Source organism: Aplidium turbinatum, chromosome 1, assembly GCF_918807975.1.
Source record: "Aplidium turbinatum chromosome 1, kaAplTurb1.1, whole genome shotgun sequence".
Classification (NCBI taxonomy): Eukaryota; Metazoa; Chordata; class Ascidiacea; order Aplousobranchia; family Polyclinidae; genus Aplidium; species Aplidium turbinatum.
The window spans coordinates 20,555,531-20,578,000 of NC_137472.1; the positions used below are offsets into that span (position 1 = coordinate 20,555,531).

General features: G+C 39.7%; 1 protein-coding gene across 1 annotated transcript in view; it reads right to left on the minus strand.

Moving 5' to 3' along the window:
- Positions 1–20,859, minus strand: part of LOC145788196 (uncharacterized) — a 40,894-nt gene extending 20,035 nt beyond the window's left edge. Inside the window, exons 1-2 of the mRNA XM_082599890.1 lie at positions 20,738–20,859; positions 17,081–17,241 (exon numbers count right to left, since the gene is read on the minus strand). Of these exons, the coding sequence (XP_082456016.1) occupies positions 17,081–17,241; positions 20,738–20,823 (247 nt within the window). The 5' untranslated portion in view covers positions 20,824–20,859. The remainder of the gene's footprint in view (positions 1–17,080; positions 17,242–20,737) is intronic.
- Positions 20,860–22,470: the final 1,611 nt, after the last annotated feature.

The window sequence follows — 22,470 nt, forward strand, 5'->3', positions numbered from 1 at the left end:
GCCTCCTTTCTCCTACATTTTATTTAACGCTTACTGGGGCTGCAAAATTCACAATACAAGCATCTTTTTGCACTAACAGGTTTGAACATTAGCTTCTTTGTCTGGCTAATCCTTGGCATGTTTCCACTATACTGTCCTTTTGTCTGATCGTTGGCTCATAGAGTGCCCGCGGCAAATTAATGAAAAGCCTTCATTAACGCAGTGACATCTTTATCAAATCAGTTGCTGAATGTTGTTTTTGTGAGTGGTCCTGAAAAATATTTTATTCATTCAAGTCTAGTCGTTTTTATTTTGATTTTTTTTGCTATGTTTTAATACTTCAAAGCCGTTCTGTTCTGAATTAATTTGGCAAGCAACATAGATTGTTGTTGCACAGCGTCACTTCGCTACACAGAATGCAAGAGGAATCAAACACAAATTAAAGTCAATAAGGGGATGAGTGAGAGACCAAGTCAGTCCGCACGATGTTCGAAAGATCGTCGGTTTGACACCGCTCAAGAACGCGAGGCTATGTCATGGCAACACACTTGACGCCAAAAATAGCAGTTGACTCGATGATTGTGTCGTATTTTTCCGCTTTCTGTTGTGTTGCATTTATTGGCTTTTCTGCTAGCTACAGACATGTAGGCCTACCCGTAGCCTGCCACATGAAGTACGTCTTAATTAAACAAACTTTTCAAGGTTTTGCCACATTTTCCCGTTCATTAGGCTACGACCAGGTGCTGTCTAGTGAGCAAGCGAGATTTTTTACAAAAACGAAAGAAAATTTGAGAGTGTTTTTTCTCGATTCTTGGCACACGATTGTGTCCCCTCTCTATCCATTATACTGTAACATGTACCATGTTTTTAACTAACAAATTTATATTTTAACATTTAACCGAAAATTATCAGTATTGCAAAATGCATTTCAATGCTGCAAATTCAAAACCTAACGTTCTCATAGAACATAAGTCAAGCTTCCTGTTAACAAACGCCACTCACACAGAATCTAGCTCAACACATCTGTATTTCTAAAGCGACATAACTATGAAACCGGTATAGCTTTTCCCTTGATTCTTACGATAGCTGTTATTGATGAAAAGGCTCTACCGGTATATTATGAAGTAAGCGGGGAATTGAAAATGACAAGCATTCGAAATTAGACTGGCAAAACGAACGGACTGAATTTTAGAACAAGAAGGTTAAATGCACGCCGGGAGAATGTCACTCATCCGACACCCGTCTCAATAAATTAAATTAGTTAGATATTTTCTCAACTCCCCAAATACTAAAACTTGTAACATTGATAAATAATAAAATGTATGATTCTATTCGATTGGTTTACTTTTTGTAGGAAGTCATACCCCTAGACTAGACAGCCAGAAGCCTAAATTATCCTTCTAAATTATCCTTTTAATTAGAGACTTAGAGTCTCTCAATATCCTTTTGAATTATCCTTTTTATTTTATAAACAAATTACGACAGTAAGTTAGGCAAAACCCTACACTAAGGGGCTTCACACACGCGAAACCCTACACTGGGGGCTCGTCCAAACAAAGTAAAAAATTTCTAGTTTGTGAAAAAATTTTTAGTGTAGCCAAATTAGACAGAATATTTATCAGGTAGTCAGACAGTCTTAATATAATTAACTTATTAAACCTTTAATTTGACATATGTAATATAAATGTTAGCCTACCACATTGGTGACACTCAGACAAGTAAGTTTAGAAATATTCTACAAACTAGCTATAAAAAATCTGGTAAGTACCCTATGCTACAATTTTTATCATAAATACCTTTTAAAAACATGTTACTTGATAACATTTCACACGTTAGTTCGACAATAAATTTTGTGTAGCCTACTGTACTCTTAAGCGCAACGCCGGCATTTATTGCTTGTCAAACGTAACTGATTTTTGTTGTTTGCTCCTGGAAAGTAATAAAGCGAATTGTTCAGCGGCAGACAGCCCATTTAGACGCCGATGTCAACAATTTATTTACATGTTAAACCGCCATTTGCTACTTTTAATATTTTTAAACGTTCACATTAGAATAATTAGATTCACTGATTAGTAATTACCAACAAGTTGCCTTTTCAGGGAAACATAACCATGTAATTTTTTGTTTAAAATTCACAGTGTCAAATGTAACTTAAATTTTTAGCTCATTTTAATATTCCTTTTATTTTGCCTTACTCGGCATCGCAGATTGCAGGACACCCCGTCCCAATCTTATTTTATACAGACGTGCAGGCACCGCTCTGCAAAGCGTTGTGGTTTCGCTCCCAAGCAACCATCGTAATTTTTGTGCGTCTTTTTACTCCGGCTAGGAGACACTTTGGTACCCTTATACGTTCTCAGCTGAAGCTATCAGTTCGTGCAACTCCCTGGGGCAAAGGATAGGGGAAATCATGCGAAGCCGCCTGGACACATAAGGTTGTTATCGTTCCCCCCATTTTTTTATAATTATTAGGAGCTAACATGATTTGAGAAACTTTGTTTAGCTATGTTTTAGCCGCTGTTTTCTTTTGTTTGGAATTGCAGTATATGCACAGTTATTTACCCTGAATATGGAACTTTGTGTGTAAAAGCTTGGTTGGCATTTGGCCATGTAATTTCTTTTGTTTCTTGATAAGGCAGGAGCGCTGCCACGTTCTGAAATCGATTAAACAGCAACATTCATCCCACGTCGTTCAAACGTTGATTAACCATTACAAAACATGCTAGACGTTTTATGCCTAGCGATTTTATCTCGGTATGTTCTATTGAACCATTACTGTTTCCTGTTACATACACCCTATTAGCCGTAAGCTTAGCCTACGCCATGACACTGTCATGTTACGTAGTATTCCCATTTATCCTATGTTATTATTTACCGCTTTTACATATCGTACTTTAAGCTACGCCATGTCTCACTGACATTGTTCATTCACTGATATCGCATCATCACCTGTTTTTCACTGCATTTTAATTACAATTTTAGGTGCTCACCATTTCACCTAGCCTACGTTAACTAAGCTATTCGTCCTCAACGACTTCGCTCATTCACTGACATTGCATCCCCTTTATTATATCACATTGTACATACTTACAGTCTACCGATTTTTCCTGCCTGTTCTCACACTTGAACAGCTTCTAGAACCCCATAAGCTGGCATCTGCCGCCATGATTAAATCATGTCGCCTAGTGGTTTCAACAATTTTATGCTATATTTTGTTATTGTGTTATTGTGTACGTACTTTACTTATCACACCGCAATTATGTATCTTGCGGATGCTACTCTGTATCGAATTTTGCAGATGCGCCACCTCACCACATGGTTGTTGTTAGATGAGATGCGAGAGACCTCGAGAGACCTTGAGAGACTACAGCACTACGACGGATGACACGACAGAGTTCTCTATCGCCACCACACGGTGACTCTCATCAACTTACTTCCACGTGAGATGCCTTTACTTAAAGAAGCTCTGCGCAGACGACGTCAACTCGGCTAACCTCATAGCCGCCAACATGCACCGAAGCTTCATCGTTACCTTTCAACATGGTCAATCTCATGTCCACTGCTACATTGCGACACCACGCGTAGTTGCATTGTTACGCACTCAAGCCTTCTTCACACAAGAAGCACTGCTGCTTGCGACACACCGACGTGCACCACAGTTGCACTGTCTATCCAGCATCCAGCTGCCCAAAACGTCTGCTTTACAGCTTGCGACCTTACAAGCTGGCCACTCCCATGTCGTGCTCATCATTTGTCAACAGACATAGACTGAACTGCTCATCAGCACTGCTTGTCATAGTCTCGAACTCAACATGCTTGAACTGTATAGCATAACTGGTCCTCAAAGACATTACTCTCACAAACGCCATCTTTGTCTAGCTAGTACAACCTTCGCGCACGCGTAGCACACCGCTATTCTATTATTATTATGGTTGCTTCTATGAGTGTCAAGCCTATCTCCCCGGACGCGGGGCATGAACAATCAAGGACACTCACCTGCCTATATAGCCTAACCTACCATATTTGTGTATTTTATCTTGCAAGTGCAATCTGTGTATATCATACTAAGCCAAAATGGCTCCCAGGGAACTTAAGACATCGCCTTATCTCTTATGATAAACGACTGTTACCCCTGTAACCGCAATTACTGTAGCCTATTACAGTCCTGCAATTATTGTATATCGTAGCCTACTAAGCCAAAATGGCTCCCAGGGAACTTAAGACATCGCCTTATCTCTCATGATAAACGACTGTTATCCCTGCAATCACGTTATCGACTACTTGTTAAATTATGTGTGCGTCCAATCTCCTTATCCCACGAAAGGAGGGGGGTCATGTGTCTTCCCCTAGCAATTGTTAGCCTACAATTGTCAATTTTCTTTGTAAAAAACATATCTTATAACCACACACCTATATATTGTTGCAACATGTATAACCGAGGTATTGTAATATTATTTATCTGTTATTTTGCCGTAAGGAGGGAAGTGTGTAACATGTACCATGTTTTTAACTAACAAATTTATATTTTAACATTTAACCGAAAATTATCAGTATTGCAAAATGCATTTCAATGCTGCAAATTCAAAACCTAACGTTCTCATAGAACATAAGTCAAGCTTCCTGTTAACAAACGCCACTCACACAGAATCTAGCTCAACACATCTGTATTTCTAAAGCGACATAACTATGAAACCGGTATAGCTTTTCCCTTGATTCTTACGATAGCTGTTATTGATGAAAAGGCTCTACCGGTATATTATGAAGTAAGCGGGGAATTGAAAATGACAAGCATTCGAAATTAGACTGGCAAAACGAACGGACTGAATTTTAGAACAAGAAGGTTAAATGCACGCCGGGAGAATGTCACTCATCCGACACCCGTCTCAATAAATTAAATTAGTTAGATATTTTCTCAACTCCCCAAATACTAAAACTTGTAACATTGATAAATAATAAAATGTATGATTCTATTCGATTGGTTTACTTTTTGTAGGAAGTCATACCCCTAGACTAGACAGCCAGAAGCCTAAATTATCCTTCTAAATTATCCTTTTAATTAGAGACTTAGAGTCTCTCAATATCCTTTTGAATTATCCTTTTTATTTTATAAACAAATTACGACAGTAAGTTAGGCAAAACCCTACACTAAGGGGCTTCACACACGCGAAACCCTACAATACTACTGTAGCGATACGGGAAGGTGAAGGCACATCGAACAATTTGCAAAATTTTGCGGAAAGCCTAAACTATAATTTCAAGACTATAAGAAAATCGTAAAAAACAAATTATTGAAATTCCTTTGTAGTCAAGAATAAAACGATAGAAGCTCAATTAGATAGCCTAAATTTGGTCGAATACAAAGGTGCGTTTTGAACAAAAAACCATTACGGGACCATAAATTAAAGTAAAAAAATTGCAAAAATTGTTGGGAGTTAAGCCCCCAGACCTTCTATCAGTGTGGTTGCTTCTTTGAAACTGTATTTTTTACAGTTCATTTTATCTTAAATTCTCCCTCAACATGTAGGCTAATACAATGTCAGTAAAATGTTGTAACAGTATAAAAAACCTACTTATTTGGGGGGGTCAAGATAAAATTTTGGGAGGCGATTGCTCTCCCAAGCCCGTGGTTACTTACGTCCCTGGTTGGAAAGTAAATTGGTGGCGATCCATTATTACGTCAGAATCTTTAGGAAATGAGATACAGATTAAGCTGGTTCGCTAAAAAGAAGGAAACTTATTTGACGTAATAATGGATCGAATTCGATAAGCAGTGCTCAAGTAATGTAGCTAATCAACCAATGTAAAATTCAATTCAGTTTATTTTTTATTGCTGAGGCGAACATGTAGAAAATACACGAACTGTGCACCCACAAAAGGAAAAGATGACAAAACCGAAAGGTTTGAAATATGCATCGACAAATCACTGTTTGGAAAACACTATCTTAAAAATGCACAGCCACCAAACCTAAACTTTTATTTCGTCGGTTGTAATTTGTAAAAATAGGCCAAAAATGACAGACTGTAAAGTATTTTTTTGCCAAACATAACCTATTTATTTTCTTACATTACGGCAAGCTGCTCTTCTTCAAGCAACTGAAGGCTACTTACAAATCCACTAGGCGCTGCCAATCATCACTTATGTGCGGTACATTACATAGCCTATGCATTAGAGTTATCGCGCGAGAAATATACGCTGTCAAAACATCAAACTGTTGATTGGAATAGTGTAGCTTTCTAAGCTTTTCACAATAGGCTACCCTATCGCACTGCAAAAGGTCTAACTGTCTTCATAGCCTTCTAGGGTTCATCGTGTAGGCTACTAGAAAATCTAGTCCTGGGCTATTATATGGATTGTAAGTACATGGAGAGGAGTTACAATTTGGTAGCCTACGTACCACCAATAAACTTTCCAGATTTATCTTTCATAAACACCCTGTTACGTAGGCTACACTTCTTAATGTTGCACAAAAGGTTGTTGACGCAGCGCTAACAACTGACTTAGCTGTCTTACTTTGCCGTCTATCAAATATATATTAACGTCAGACATCAAGCAAAGCTTTCAAACAATCTGATTTCGTCGTAGGTTTGTTAAAACTACCAGCTTTCATTGTCTTGGTGATATGTTCATTTGAAATTCTTATCGCTCACAGTCTTCACTCAGATCTTTTAACATACGTTGTTAGTGCAAACCTACTTGTGCAATGTACAGCCTCAGTTTGGAGGTATTGCACACCAGTAACAGTCTATTGGTCTAACTTTCTAGACTACTAGAGTGATTTAAATCGTCAGATTTGCTTTTGTTGTAAAAACCTCAAACTCTCTCTACATCTTTCGAGCGTGACCAAGCGAAACCACGTGAACAGTCACGCATGAGTGCAAGCTTTCACTCGTATCAGCAACATGACGTCACCAAGGCAAATAAAAGCTGAAGGTTCAAAAGTTTAAAACCAATGCAAATGAAGCAGTGGTCTCTTACCCATTTTAAACCTTCCTCGACTTCTAGTTAGTTGCATGGGCTCTATCCAAGGGGGGGTGCGGGGGGTGATCACCCCCCCACTAATTGGAGTGGAGGAGTGATCAATGCAAAGTCACCCCCCACTCATTTGGCTTTGAAAAGGTTTTGTGATATTTTATTGATCAAATTTTGAAAAATATATTTTCGCTGTTAGCACATTTTGAATTTTTTATCAATATGAATATATATTTTATTTCAATATGATTTTTTGGTTTGGCAACCCTGAACTACGAGCCAGGCGTTTACACTGTGTTTTAACTTAGTTTGCTTGGTAGCCACTTTAACAAGAAAAAATTCTGCCACTGCAAATGACTAGAATGACGCCGCCAACCAATCAGAACATGTTATAAGAGGCTACTGTCCAATTGTGACCTTTCTCGCACTTAGCCAGAGAGTTAATCTTTGTTTTGAACTTTATTTGGTAATTACAGAAGAAAAAAGAGCAATAGCAGTTGTGAGAATCGAACCCACGTCAATGAAATGACTACTTTCTAACCCTAACCCCTAAAAAGCCAACCAGCTACCAACTTAGTCGGTAGCAGTGGCCGAGTGGTTAGCGCGTTGGGCTCGCAGTCGAGAGCCTGCATGTTCGACTCCACCCCCACGCACTTGCTGTTGTTTCTCTGGGGAAGAAACTTCACTATGAGTATAATTGCCTCTACTCAGTGATCGATTTCGAGTAATGGATAGTACCAAATTTAAGTCATAACTCATGAGTAGAGTAGACAACCGGAAACAGACATTGCCGTCGGCTGCAGCGTGGGTCAGGTGTACGTCAGAAGGCGTACACCGATGCATAGCGCTCAAGTCCGCTTTCTCGCAATGCAGGGTAAAAATATGAAAAACAAATAAATAAATAAACAACCAAACAGCTGATAGAAAATCCAGCACTTGATTTGCTTTGTATCATCTTCTTTTCGCCCTTTTTCACGTCACGGAAAACGTAGTTTATGATTGGTTCGAGTTTTCATTTGCAGTGCCAGAAATATTTCTTGTTAAGTGACTACCAGTTTGCTTACCCAAAAATGCCCCTTCCGAAACATACTTTGTGAAACGACTTGGAAACCCTGTGCTTCGATCAGGAAGAAGCTGATGCTGCAATGGGGGGTCTGGGGGGCGCAGCCCCCCAGAAGTTGAAATGACTATGACGATTTTAGCCCACTGTCCGAAAATCACCCCCCCGAATTCTAAAAGTGGATAGAGCCCCTGGTTAGTTGACTCAGTTTTTAGTTTTACCATAGATTATGGTTTTACAAACATTCAGTGTGGTTTACAAATAAGCGATTACTTGAAAAAGGTTTTGACCCGTGTTTTGCAAACTGCATAGCTTCCGACTAGATCTGTTTAAAAATCAAAAATTTTCAAATTTTTAGCTTTTCGCATTGTTTCCCATGATTTGAACATGACATCTTTTTTGCTCTCAGATAATGGGATACTCTGCCTCAAGAAGCCTAAGCATTTCCATTTTTTCCAAAATCACCCATTTTCGTTCTGTTAAGCCGTGATAGTGACGGCGGAAGTCCTTATTTCAGCTGAAAACACTTTCATTTCATCCAATGCGTTACTGATAGCTCACAAACGAAAATCAACTTTTAGATACTTTGCATCATTTTGAGGTGTGAGGGGATTAAGAAGATTAAGAAGCAGCATTTAGCACCAAGGTATTTTTCTTAATCAGTCAATCTATACACAATTACACATCTTTTGAAATTTCTCAATGGGTCTAGTCCAGGGCTTCCCGATTGGGGGTGCGAATAGCTGTTCTGGGGGTGCGAGAATCCACCGAGGAAGAAGAGCTATACCGAATATAGAGATGGATTTTGTTTAACGAGGGAGGTGGTGATTATCTCTCAGAGCATTCTATGTTGGCCTATACAGCGCAATGCATAAGAACAAGAAAATACCACCCGACAAGTTGCTAATACCAAAAAGGCTGTGGTCCGAACGTCACGTGATTGGTGGCGAGATAATGTGATATTGTGATAATAAAAACAGAATGAGACTGTTCACCAGGCATTTGATAATTAAAGTAATTTGCGTTCTTCTGGTGACTATTTACTAGGTTACCTCCTGATGTTAAAGATGATAACTAGCTTTTTGTATTTCCGACGTTTTGTCAGTCAGCACGACTGACTTTATCAAGGTGGCTAAGACAGGTTAAAACAACCTGTTCAGCAACAATGACATAACACAAAAACATACTGATAAAATGAATAAAGTAAAGCAGCAAGAGTCAGAGTTAAAACACGCAACAAGATACCTAGAGGTTAAACTGAATACAGTCGGAAATACAAAAAGCTAGTTATCATCTTTAACATCAGGAGGTAACCTATTAAATAGTCACCAGAAGAACGCAAATTACTTTAATTGTGATAATATTGTGTCAGAAATTTGCTTATTGTTTGCAATTATTCCTCATTGTTGGCAATTGTTTGCTCATTGTTGGCAATTTCTTATCTTACACATTGGGAATGGGAAAGAACGCGTTTTAAGGGTGAACGAAGTTTTTTCACGTTGTAGACTGTGGATTGACTTACGAAAAGGAAAGTGTCAGCTAGAGACAGCTACTAGTCAGGCTAAAAACAGAACTGATATTGGCATGACTAGCAACTGGATTGGTTTTTCTGTCGATTTGAGTGAGCGAAGTTGGGCTGATTGGCCATTAGCATTAGAGGCAGGAGAAAAGTCAAAGATCTTAATTAACGCCATTATTTTCTCAGTTTGTGTTTTTTCTTCATTTATTCGCTTTTGCATTTTGTGTGATTTCGTTGTTGAAGGCTGCCCTTTTTCCTATTCGTTAGCCATATAAAGGCCGGTGAGCTGCTTTTCTGCATTGTTTTCGTACGTATTTTTTATTTTCTCAGAACCACTCCGCTTCAAAACAGGGGTGCGAGATTGGCTTCATCAATCCCATGGGCTGTGGGGTGATAAATGAATCGGGAAGCCCTGGTCTAGTCTGAGAGAAACAGACCTCAGATTTATTTTGAAGATGACGTCAAAGTGACGTCATAAAATCCTTGATGACGTCATTCTGAAATTTAAAACTTGCGCTACAATGATCTATTGAAGGGCAGGAAATAAAACAAGACAGAAAAATTTGTAGGCTGCATTGCGGTATTGTTACTTCTTAACCCTGTCAAATTGCATGAGTGAAAACAATTGAACTGCGCAAATAAGAAAGAACTAATTCTTACACTCACTCTGAAAGAAAAACTGTTGCTGTAATATCGGTACTACCTTTTTTCAAAACAGACAAAATTTCCTGCACAAAAATAAAGCTCAGAAAATAAATTACAGCTGAACATTACAAAAATACAAATCCTAAACACAATGGTATGCAATGCTACACAATGTTACTGCTTTAAACTTGTCTGCCCTGTAACTTGGTGCGTGGTAATAATGATTGAAGATGAGGCCGTTGAATTTTTCGCGAGGGAAGATAGAGATTTGACTGATAACCGTCGAGATGACTATGTTACAAAGTGCAGGCCATCATCTAGTTCAGAAACAATTGTACTAGCATTCCCAAAAGCAATTATTGCCAATAGAAACATTTGCACCACAGATGATTATCTTTCGATGTCAAACAATCAAATAGTGATGCACCGGAGGCAACATTTTGGCTGGAGGTAAGATGTTCCGGCCAGAAAATGTCAACTCGGCCGGAAGCGGAGCTTCCAGCCTTTGTTGATATATATCTTAATCAATGTTTTAACCAAGCAGTTGTTGGCAGTAGCATTGGCAGGGTGGTTCAGATGGTATTTTTGGATCCGGGATAATTTTAAGAGCTGTAACCATTTCAAGGGGCCCGGGTAGGCTACTTAAAGAAACCACCCCGTATTTGTTGGGTATGGTGCGTATTTTTAGAAGGGTCTGAACTTGGGACTTGAGAGTCCCCTTGATACTAGGCCCAAAATATTCTCTCAACGGCCCTGGTTGTTGGTACACCACTCTTATCAAGAAGTAAAGCGATAACCAGCAGGCACTCTTAAAGAAATTACTTTATGCCAATGCTTAGCCTACGGTCTTTAAAGGGGTTCATTTAAGAGTAAACAATTGGGGAAGATTCCAAATTTGGCTGTGTTTTCTATCCACCTGATGCAGTGTTATTCTTAAGATATTGAAGATTTTTATTGACTTCATTGAACCCATTTTCAATCTTATATGTACATTTAAGACCAATGTTACTGCCAACATATGTAATTGTGAATTCTTGCATTACTACAATACCACGATGAAACATAAAATTACATTTATCTAAACCAAGGTCATGAACTTGACCACAGCCATACAGACAGTTGGAAAGCACACCTCCGGGCCGGAGCCACTATCCACTCAGGTTGTTTCATAACTACAATCAATCCAGTGCCTTAGCGGCTCCTGTATTGAAGGCTGGTGGCAGTGGTGGTGCAAGCCTTGACGAATTTTAAATCTCAATATCGACCACAGGAATAAGGAGAATCAATTTAATTCGAGAGCAAGTACCAAAACCGTGTGTTCTTCATTGAGTGGCAAACTCTTGAAAAATATGCTGGGTTTGCAGCTAGGTCGGCTTCAGACACTTTGACAGTAGCCTATCGGTGTTTGGTACACCAGAACATGACGAATTAAAACTCTTGGGTATGCCAAATCATCTCAAAGATTTTTCTGGTGTATCCCAAGCAAAAGCATTACTCGAGTTGCTCAGCGTATGGGACCTAAAGAAAATATAGTTGCATAGGTAGGTGATACTTAATACTTATGCTAGCAACAGCGAAATTCATAAAGGTGCTGCTGCTAAATGTTTGGAGAAAGACCTGGATTGAAAATTGTTGTAGGTGGCTTGACTCCACCATGGACTGGAGATAACCGTTGGTGCAGTGTGGGATATTTTTTTTGGTAGAGTAAAAAGTTCTGAAAATCCATGATGTAAAGAACTTGCAAGCAAATGATCAGAAAATAAAAACAGAATGCCAAGAGTTAATGAAAGTTGAATCTGGCGAAGTTTATGGCTCTGTGAAAAAAGAAGAGAAACACTGTCTCTTCTGCGTGACGTTTTGCAGAAGCCCTCATCCCCAAGAGCAGATAAGGATGTGGCAGAAAGGTGCACGGTCGTTTGGTCGACAGACATTTGGTCGACAGGACGTTTGGTCGACAGGACGTTTGGTCGACAGGACGTTTGGTCGACAGGACGTTAGGTCGACAGAACGATTCATTTTTGGGTTAGGGTTAGGGTTAGAGTCAGGGTTAGATTAGGGTTATGGTTAGTTAACTAACCCTAACCCAAAAATAAATCGTTCTGTCGACCTAACGTCCTGTCGACCAAACGTCCTGTCGACCAAATGTCTGTCGACCAAACGTCCTGTCGACCAAATGACCGGGTACCTGGCAGAAATAACCATGATTCTACGGTACTCGGTCAATTGGTCGACAGACATTTGGTCGACAGTCATTTGGCCGACAGACATTTGGTCGACAGACATTTGGTCGACAGAATGTTTGGTCGACAGACATTTGGTTGACAGGACGTTTGGTCGACAGACATTTGGTCGACAGACATTTGGTCGACAGGACGTTTGGTCGACAGACATTTGGTCGACAGGACGTTTGGTCGACAGACATTTGGTCGACAAGACATTTGGTCGACAGGACATTTGGTCGACAAAACGATTCATTTTACGGTTAAGGTTAACTAACCCTAAGCTAACCCTAACCTAACCCTAACTCTAGCCCAAATGTCCTGTGGACCAAATGTCTTGTCGACCAAATGTCTGTCGACCAAATGTCTTGTCGACCAAATGTCTTGTCGACCAAATGTCTTGTCGACCAAATGTCTTGTCGACCAAATGTCTTGTCGACCAAATGTCTTGTCGACCAAATGTCCTGTCGACCAAATGTCTGTCGACCAAATGTCTGTCGACCAAACGTCCTGTCGACCAAATGTCTGTCGACCAAATGACTGTCGACCAAATGTCTGTCGACCAATCGACCGCCACCGATTCTACTGGGTGAAAATTCATCAAAAAGTGTTCTTTAGAAAAAATTCCTAGCTGCTTGTTCATAGATCCCATACGCTGAGCACTGAGCAACTCATGTGATGCTTTTGAAAAGTTGATTGGTGGTACAGAACTTACAAATAGCAAGTAAGTAGCCTACCTGGAAGGTTGGTCAAAGCTCGAAGCTTCAGCTTTTCGTCCGACTCTCTTCAAGGGCTATCGTCAGAATAAAATAAACCGAATGTGGTAAAGCATGGGTAAAGTATTTAGCCTATGGTAGTACATATATTGATTTCCATTAAGTCTTGGCAGTTAGTCTTGGCCAGTATCTCAGGCTACTGCAGAGTCATTTATTTATTTGTTTAGTGACAGTTTTTAGGTAATGCTTTCTTATGTTTGCTTTTTAGGCACTAATGATGCTCTATACTTAGAGCGAAATGCATATGCCAATAGGGCTCTGCTGATTTTCCATGTATTTTTGTAATAAAGAATGATTATTTATGGTAGCCTAAAAGGAAAAAGAAAAACGAAATACAATTTGGTTGATCAGAGTAATTCAAATTAAGGCATAACATGCCTTTTAAAGCTCCTTTGTTTGATTTGAATTTGGCTATTCTAATCACTCAAATTTACATTTCGTTTTTCCTTGATTCTATCATAAATACTTCATCACATTTGGTTTATTTTGTGGCGATGCTTTTACTTGGAATGCACCAGAAAAATCTCTTAGATTTGGCACACCCTGGAGTTTTCCTTCATATTTTAGTGTCTCAGAGACTGATACTGCCAAAGTTTCTGAAACCTGACCTGGCGTTCAACCCAATATATCTTCTAAGAGTTTTGCACCGAGTGAAGAACACAAAGTGTTCGTGCTCATTCCTACGGAATTGGTTTATGTATGTTTGACTGGAGTGTTACCTTAAATTGATTCTCTTTCTTCTTGTGGTCAATATTGGGATTTAAAATTCGTCAAGGTTTGTAACACCAGCCTTCAATACAGCAGCGACTCTGGCAGTGGTTTGATTGTCTGACATCGAAAGATGATCAGCTTTGGTGCAAACTTTTTCATTAGAGATAAGCTACTTGCTTTTGGGAATGCAAATAGATTTGTTTCTGAACTAGTTGATGGCTTGCATTCTGTAACATTGTCATTACGACGGTTATCAGTCGAATCTCTATCTGTCTTTTCTAGCAGAGTAACGAGCTAATCTCTTACCATTTATCAGATCATCATAGCAAGTTTCAAATTTCAGAATGACATCATCATAAATTTTATGACGTCACTTTGACCTCATCGTCAAAATAATCTGAGTTGTATTTCTCTCAGACTAGACCTATTGAGAAATAGCAAAAGATGTGCATAGGTTGCCTGATATAAGCAAAATACCTTTTCACCACTAGTGGCGCTAAATGATGCTTCTTAATCTTCTTATTTCCCTCACACTTCTCAAAAGAATGCCAAATATCCAAAAGTTGATTTTCACTTGTGTGCTGTCAGTAACGCATTGGATGAAAGTGTTTTCAGTTGAAATAAAGACCTTCGCCGTCAGAATCATGGCTTAACAGGTCAAAAATGGGTAATTTTGGAAAAAGGAGATGTTTAGACCTCTTGAGGCAGGGTATCTTATCGTCTGAGAGCAAAATGTTTGTCATTTTTTTCGGGTTTGTCATGGTCAAAATCATGGGAAACAACGCAAGAACCTAAAAAAATTGAAAAATTTTGTTTTTTAAACTGGTCTTCTTCTTGCGTTTGAGGCCGCCACAGATCACGTTGTTACATCCAGGCGCAGCAGCCAATGGATTGTGTATTCATCGAGCGTTGTTAGGTCCACATGTCTATCTTGTGATCGGTATACAGAACATTGATAGATAATGTGGTGAGCAGTTTGAAAATCTGAGCCACACGCACAAGATGGTGAATCGGCAAGGCCCCAGTGGAATATGTTGCTGCTAAAACGGCCCACTCCAGTCCGCAGGCGATTGAGCTTCACTCATCCTTCCGGGGTAGTTCTGCTCCAGGTGGGGTGTTGGTATTGGGAAGGACTGTGAATTGGGTTGGTCTCGCAACTTCTCTCCATTCACGGTTCCAAACTTCGGAAATGTGGAAGTTCGATTTGCAGATAGCTGCAGCATGTCGAGAGAACGGGCGTCGAGATTTCAAGCGCTGGGGCTTTTGGGAGTGCGAGTTTAGAACAATCTGGTTGAGGAGGTGGTCATCCCTTGACATAGCTTGTAGGACCAGACTACGTACGTGGTTTTCCCTACGAAGTCTACCTGGGGCGATGCCTGATATTACCGGCAGAAAGTCAGTGGGAGTTGGAAGCAGGCAACCGGTGATTATTCTCATGGTGGTGTTGAGGGCAGTGTCAATTTTGGAAGTGTGTACGCTGCGACACCAAGTGGGGGAAGCATATTCGGAGGTGCTGTAAACAAGTGCAAGAGCACTTGTACGGAGTGTGGATGTACTAGCACCCCAGGATGTTCCAGCTAGGCATCTCAGCAAGTGTTGCGTGCTGATAGTTTAGCATGGAGGGCTTCAGCATGGTGTTTGTAGGTTAATTGTCGGTCGAGCTTCACTCCTAGGTAGGTGGAACACGGGTTGTGTGGGAGTGGGTTTCCGTTGAGAGAGACCGACAATTGGCGCGCAGATTCCATGTTGCAAAGGTGTGACGGTGGTCTTTGCCAGGCTCAGTTTCAGCATCCACAGCTTCAGGTAGTCTGCGATTTGGGCCATATCATCTGTAAGTGCTTCCTCTACCACATGCCAGGACTTGTCAGAATTGAGTAGTGCCAGATCATCAGCATAGCCGTACTGGCGTGACGTAGTCTCTGGCATGTCACTAATGTAGATGTTAAATAGTAGGGGTAATAAGCATGATCCTTGCGGAACGCCGGTTTTCAAGCGGCGGGGCCGACTGCACTGCCCGTCACTTGTCTTAAGCAAAAAGGTCCAATTTGCAAGAATATTTGCGAGAAATCGCACTACCTTTTTGTCTGGGATCATGCGGAGGAGCTTTAGGGTTAGCCCTTGGTGCCACACAGTGTCATAGGCAGCAGTGAGGTCCACCAAGATTACTCCTGCTTTGTTGCCCTTCTCGAAACTTTCCTCAATATCCTCGGTCAGCTTGACTGCTTGATGAGTCGTACAGCGTCCGTGCCGAAATCCAGCTTGTTCTTTTGGTAGCTGGGGATCAACAACTGGCTCGAGTCTAGTTAGCAGAAGCCGTTCCAGGATCTTGTATGGGACGCAGAGTAATGATATTGGGCAATAGCTCTTAGGATCATCAGCTGGCTTGTTTGGTTTAGGTAGTCTACTGCCACTACAGTTTCTTTTCGCCAGATTTTAGGTATGGCCTGGAGGGTCAGGCAAGCAGAATAAAACCTTTTCAACCATGCCAGACATTTGGAGCCACAGTGTCTCAAGAATTCTGGAGGGATGTTATCGGGCTCTTGTGCTTTCCCGCTTTTAACTTGTTTGATGGCAGACGCAAGTTCTCTGGTGCTGAAGGGGGCTGACAGATGGCCATCTGCGCTTGGGGCGTTCCAGAGCCTGCTGCATCATAAACGGGTCTAATAGCCTACCTTACCTGTTAATTTTTTTTACTGATGTGTAGCTTATTGTTAGGCATTTATTTCAGATTCGCATGAAGCAACGAAAACAATTCAACCAATTTACTTGTAGGCTATCATGTAGTATGCAACACCAACATGCATTATAAGACATATGCAAAAATAAACAGGATTGTCAATTTAAAAATGACTTGATCATAAAAAATTAGTTTGATAATTTTTGAAGTCTCATTACAAACTCACCAAAACAAAAAGAGGAGTGCGCATAAAAGTATGAAAAACTCTTTGTTTGAAACTGTAGTATAGTGCCTGCTCTATTTTTTAATTTGCCATCACAGTACGTAGAGAGCCTAACCATGAGACGACTTGAGACGTGGTTTGACAAAATTAAAATCTGGTTAGGCAAAATTGTAAGATATTTTTCTTCAAAGTAATCTAATCTAAGGACTAAATGATATTATCTTAGGTTGTAATGTAAGGACCAAATTTCTTAATAGTTAATACTTGAACATAATTGCTCAAAGAATAGATCCAGACTCACCAGCAGCAACAGCATCATCATGAACTGTATTTCTTTGATAGTCTTTAGTCATTCTTTTATCTCCATCTGATAGCTGTGACGACAACGCCAAAGAAGTCATTGTATCTGATGTCGTACTTCTCAGCCGATCTAACGCAGTGGATGACGTAATTTCAATCTGCCTGTTTTCAATAATACCAAACTTCTTATTCTGAGATGTTTTTGTAAGATCTAAGCCGGACATTTTAAACCCTATATCATAACATCTTTACATTGATATGAAATCTGCTGATGAGTAAAGTACTGTACCTTCGAATATATCTGTCTTATGTGAAGAAGAAGATTAACACAAGAGTTGGTTAGGTTACGTAGGGCAAATAAATGTCCGTCACTTTTTAACGTCAAATGTGAAAGGTTAAATCACACACCAGATATGGGACTACCCCCTCAATAAATGTGATAAAATGAAGCATTGTGTGACAAAACAAGGACGGAACGTTTTGGAAAATTTTGTTAAGGTATGTTTCAACCCATTTATCAATGGCTAACTCTTTATAAATTTCGATAGAAATTTGTAGGCCATTTATTGTAACTTGAACAATCTCTCAATTTGATAAAAAAATTCTTTGTCTGTCAAACTGTATAGCCTACTAGTTACCAAACCTGACTGTTGTTATTTACAACGTTTTCAAATAATAGCTTTGAGGGTTCCCAAAGATTTTTTAAATGATGTTTTTTAATGTGTGACAGTTGCCACAACATGCAGTGCCGGCACACTGTGACTCACACAAACAACACAATAGGCAGCTGCTGCAGGGTTGCCAGACTAAAGTTTGAAAAAAAGGCCAAACTCAACAAGAAAAAAGGCCAAATTGAGGCCAAATAGGTAGAAAAAAGGCCAAAAATAAGCCAAACTTAAACAAGATAAAATAAGCATTGTAATCAGGGTTGTCAGACTGTGAAAAGGTCTTAATGTCAAAATAATACAAGAAAAATCCGGTGGAAAATTTTCTTAGGAGGTGTAGGCCTAGCGTCTGCGGTCTTTTTTCATGTTTTCTTTAGACAGTCTAATTGCCGTTGTGAAATTTGTGCTTGGTAGGAATTTGAAACGCTGACTGAAAATTAAGGCGTTTTCTCGGAATTTTCACCACTTATCAGGGTTGGTTTTACATACGTAGTTTTCTCCTACGTTGTTGTAGGTGTTGCGCATTTGACACATGTTGCCAGGCCCGTAGCCAGCCGGGGGCCAGGGGGCCTCGCCCCCCTGAAAAAAATTTCGCCTCCTCTGGCAAAATCCCAACATTCACGAGCAACAGCCACAATTATAATGATTTTGACCATTTAAATTTTTTCGGCCCTCCCTAAAAACAGTTGGACCCCCTTGCTCTGGGGTCTGGCTACGGCCCTGCATGCTGCATTGCTTGAAGCAATAAGCCCCTTTAAATCAATCGTTCAGCGTTAAACACAGTCAGTTTGTGAGTTTCCAGTATGGTTTCTGTCGGCCAGTTGTGTGGTGCCTTATTTTCTCAGTCAGTTTGTCACGGATACCTTTCTCTGAAGTCACGGCGTTAGTTTAATTATGGTTGTAGTGTAGTTTTTTATGTTCTGAATTAGTTTAGCTCGTTCTATTTGAATTCAAGGCATTATTTGGCTACAACGTTCCGACGTGGAAGTTCATTCATTTCTTGGTAATAAACTCCTACTCGCAAAAGAAGCAAGGTATTGTTCTCAAGATCATCCCCACTACACGCTAGCAGGCTACCCGGGATGTTGCTGTAGCAGCTACAGCTAGGTATAGGCGGATGTTCAGGCCACTCGACGTCCGCTACAAAGGCAATACCTTAGCAAGGTATGAAAGGAATGGTCCAACAGGAAAGAGTCTTACAGTAGTGTCGAACAGAGCTGAACACTTTTCATAAGAAGGTCAAATATGAAGGCAATCAATATTAAAATGTCGTCAGTGAATAAAGCTAAATTCATATCGTCATAATTGAATAATTTATGTTCATGTCGTCTAAATTCCTCAATCGTCGTAGGCTACTGCGTGATGTGCAGTTTGACCATGGGAAGAGCTCAACACTTTGCTCTCCTGGGCCGCATCGAAACGGGCTTTTGCCTAAGGATGGGTTTCTTTTATGTCCGGTTTTCTTTCTCCATCCTATTTTTATTATGATGACTGCTCATCCACATCAATATTGGAACTGGCAAATGCGAACCACAACACTTTTCATTAGGCTATCATTTATTGCTACATGTGTGCTTCTGTTTGTTTTTTGGGTTTTTTGGCCGTGCTAACTACAGACATACAGGCTACTACATGATTTACTATTCAGGCACGTTTTAAACCTTTCAAGGTTTTGCCACCATTTCCCGTTCATTAACGTCCTGGTAGGCCTATATCGACTATTGTAGTTACTATACTTAGTTAGTATCTTTTTCGTCCCTGACGCGTTAATGACTAAAAATAAATGAATGAATGATGTATGTATCATTTAAGTGAACATTACTACAGTAATTATTAAAAAGAGATTCTTTTGTAACAAGTCTATGATCAATAATATATTTGCTCATCACAAATTTATTTATAACATCACAAAGCATCACAATAATGGTAATTTGAAACGCACTCAATTGCGCAACCACGAATCACTTGTATTGCTCAACAACTGAACTTCTGAAAGCATGGTCTGCTGGCAAGCCAGCGGTTGTGTTGGACTACCGATCGATCAAAATTGCAGCTGACTTTAGTGACCTTTTGGTCTTTCGCTGCCATCCTTGTTGTGCGAATTGTTTGTGTTTATTGTGTTTTTGTATATTTTTGTTTTTTTCTTTCTTTTTCGCCAACAAAACAAAATAAATTGAACTGAAAAGTGAACACGTTAGTCGTTACATTTCTGTGTAGGCCACCTACTTTTGAGCGTTAACATTATAATTCCAAAATAATGTCTATAACATTCATATTTATCGATATCTTATGACTTGTAGCGGATTTTAATAAATTATAGCAAAAATAATTCTGAAAGTAGCAAGTATATACGGTATATATAATAAAAGGACTGTAGCAGATGAGTTTTAATCCGCTACAGTGGTGACATCTTGGCTGGCTTAGAGGGGAGCGCAGTCTGACTCGGCGTCACATTACAAGTATTTAACAAGTATAGAACATGTATTGAACAATGGTGAATATGGTTTTCATCTGGTAAAGTTACGATATATGAGAAATATTGATTATTATGCATTTTGAAGATTAAATTTAAAAAAGGCCAAATTTAAGGCCAAATCTAGAAAAAAGCCAAATGTATAATTTCTAAGGCCAAACGGCTTTAAAAAAAGCCAAATTCGAGAAATTTGGCCTTAAAAAGGCCAATCTGGTAACCCTGAGCTGCTGGCAGCAGCAAAGGCATGTAGTCATAGAACCAGCTGCTCTCAATTACTTTTGTGTATTATTAATAAGTTCCTTTACAAGACGTAGCCGCTTGTCTTGGAGCGGTGTCAAACCGATGCTCTCTCGAGCGTGGCGTAGACGCTCTCACCACGCCGCCACGCAGCTGACAAATAATCTTCAAAGATTTAAAAAGCAATTTGTACCCAGGAAAGAAAATTAAAAAAAACGCTGGTCCATAAAATATATAGACCTAGAAAATTGAAAATCAATTTAAATCATATGCAATAGCCTACCTGCGGCGTACAGGCGGTAATTCATCTTCTGGCACAACGGACAGTCTGTATAAGTCTTTTTTCTCATTCTGATGACGTCTCAGCATGGTGATAACTTGTGGGATACAAACATACGGCTGCACCTTAAGCTGTAAGGAATGGTTGACAAGTAGAGTAATATAATGGACATGTGAAATCACAAGTCTAATAGTCTACCAGTAGACATTGGACATAATTCCCTTATCTTTGATTTTATGGCGGTCTTTCTCTTTCTTTGTTTTCATTTTCAAAAAGTGATCGGTCTACTCCAGTGATACTAATTGTAACACTGAAATTCCTAAAATGCAACTGATAATCACAATGCATTGTGAAATTCGCAATGTGCAAGCTTGAGGTCAAAGTTGTCATTATTGCTTAGGTCAAATTGCGTCGCATTTGCAAATTTAAACAACAAACATCCAAATGTCTCAATAACTTCATGTGCTGGAAAAAAAAAAATTACGACATTTTCGAAATTAGCGTCAAAAACCCTTGAAGCATCAATTAATCGGATCTCCGTTTAAAACTTGCTGTTGGGCAGCAAAATTAAGAAAAATTTGCTTTCGTTAATTGGTAAATTAGAAAGCTATTTGAATGGTCCATCTATTAGTGACCTAGTAAGTATCAGAGCGATGTCCACAGTCATATTCTACAGCAGCAGCACCCAATGTTCGGCCTGCAGGACAAATCTATAGTAGGCTACTCAAGCTTTCCTCAGAACGTTCTCGTAGCCTATTGTAGTTTGTACATTTTTCTAGGCCTCTGCTATGTTTCTCATGCATCGTTTTTCCTGGTACCCGGTCAGTTGGTCGACAGGACAATCATTGGTCGACAGACATTTGGTCGACAGGACGTTAGGTCGACAGAACGATTCATTTTAGGGTTAGGGTTAGTTAACTCACCTTAACCTAACCCTAACTCTAACCCTAAAATGAATCGTTCTGGTCCAAATCTGGTAAAGGTCTGGTCAGATCCGTACTGGTTCTGGTAAAGATCTGGACCAGATTTATAAAAATCAAGTAGGCTACGTTTTTATCTGAAAAATTATTTCTCAACTTGTTTCTAAGCTGTCATCAAACACCTATCTTTTTCATTACATTTTAACGAAAAAAGCTACCTTGGAGTAGGCTACTGGAAAAGCAACCTAGATGATTTGTGCAAGTGAGCTATAACTTATTCCTTTTTTTCTCGAATTTTGATTTTGCTGGAGGATTGTGATCAAATCAAAGCCACGTTGATGTAAGATCAATACACTTGCTCATAAACCTTGATTTGAAGCATTTTTTTTAGTTAAACATTTAAAAAACTGGTTACTTTTTTTGAACTGTATTTCTTTCTAGCGCTTTCAAATGCAAACATGTAGACGAATAAGTTAATCATTTATTTTCGTGGTTGAGTGCGTCATCTTAAAACTAACATTAATCTGCAGAAGCCCACGTTACTCCAACGCAGCAGCGGATCCAGGGAAGCACTTGGTTACATGCTCCTTAGGTAACTTATAACGTGCCTGAAAAAAATGTAATGTTCTTAATTCAGAAACACAAATTGCTCGGGTTTGTCGCTTTCATAAACGACGTCCGCCACGACAGCTCAATTGGTTAGTGCGTGACTTCGTGAACGAAAAAGCTTCAAATTCAAGCGGCGCTGGTTCGACTCTCGAGGTGTGGGCTTGAGCAACGCATTATAAGGGCTGCTCTCCATTCAACGGCAACCTT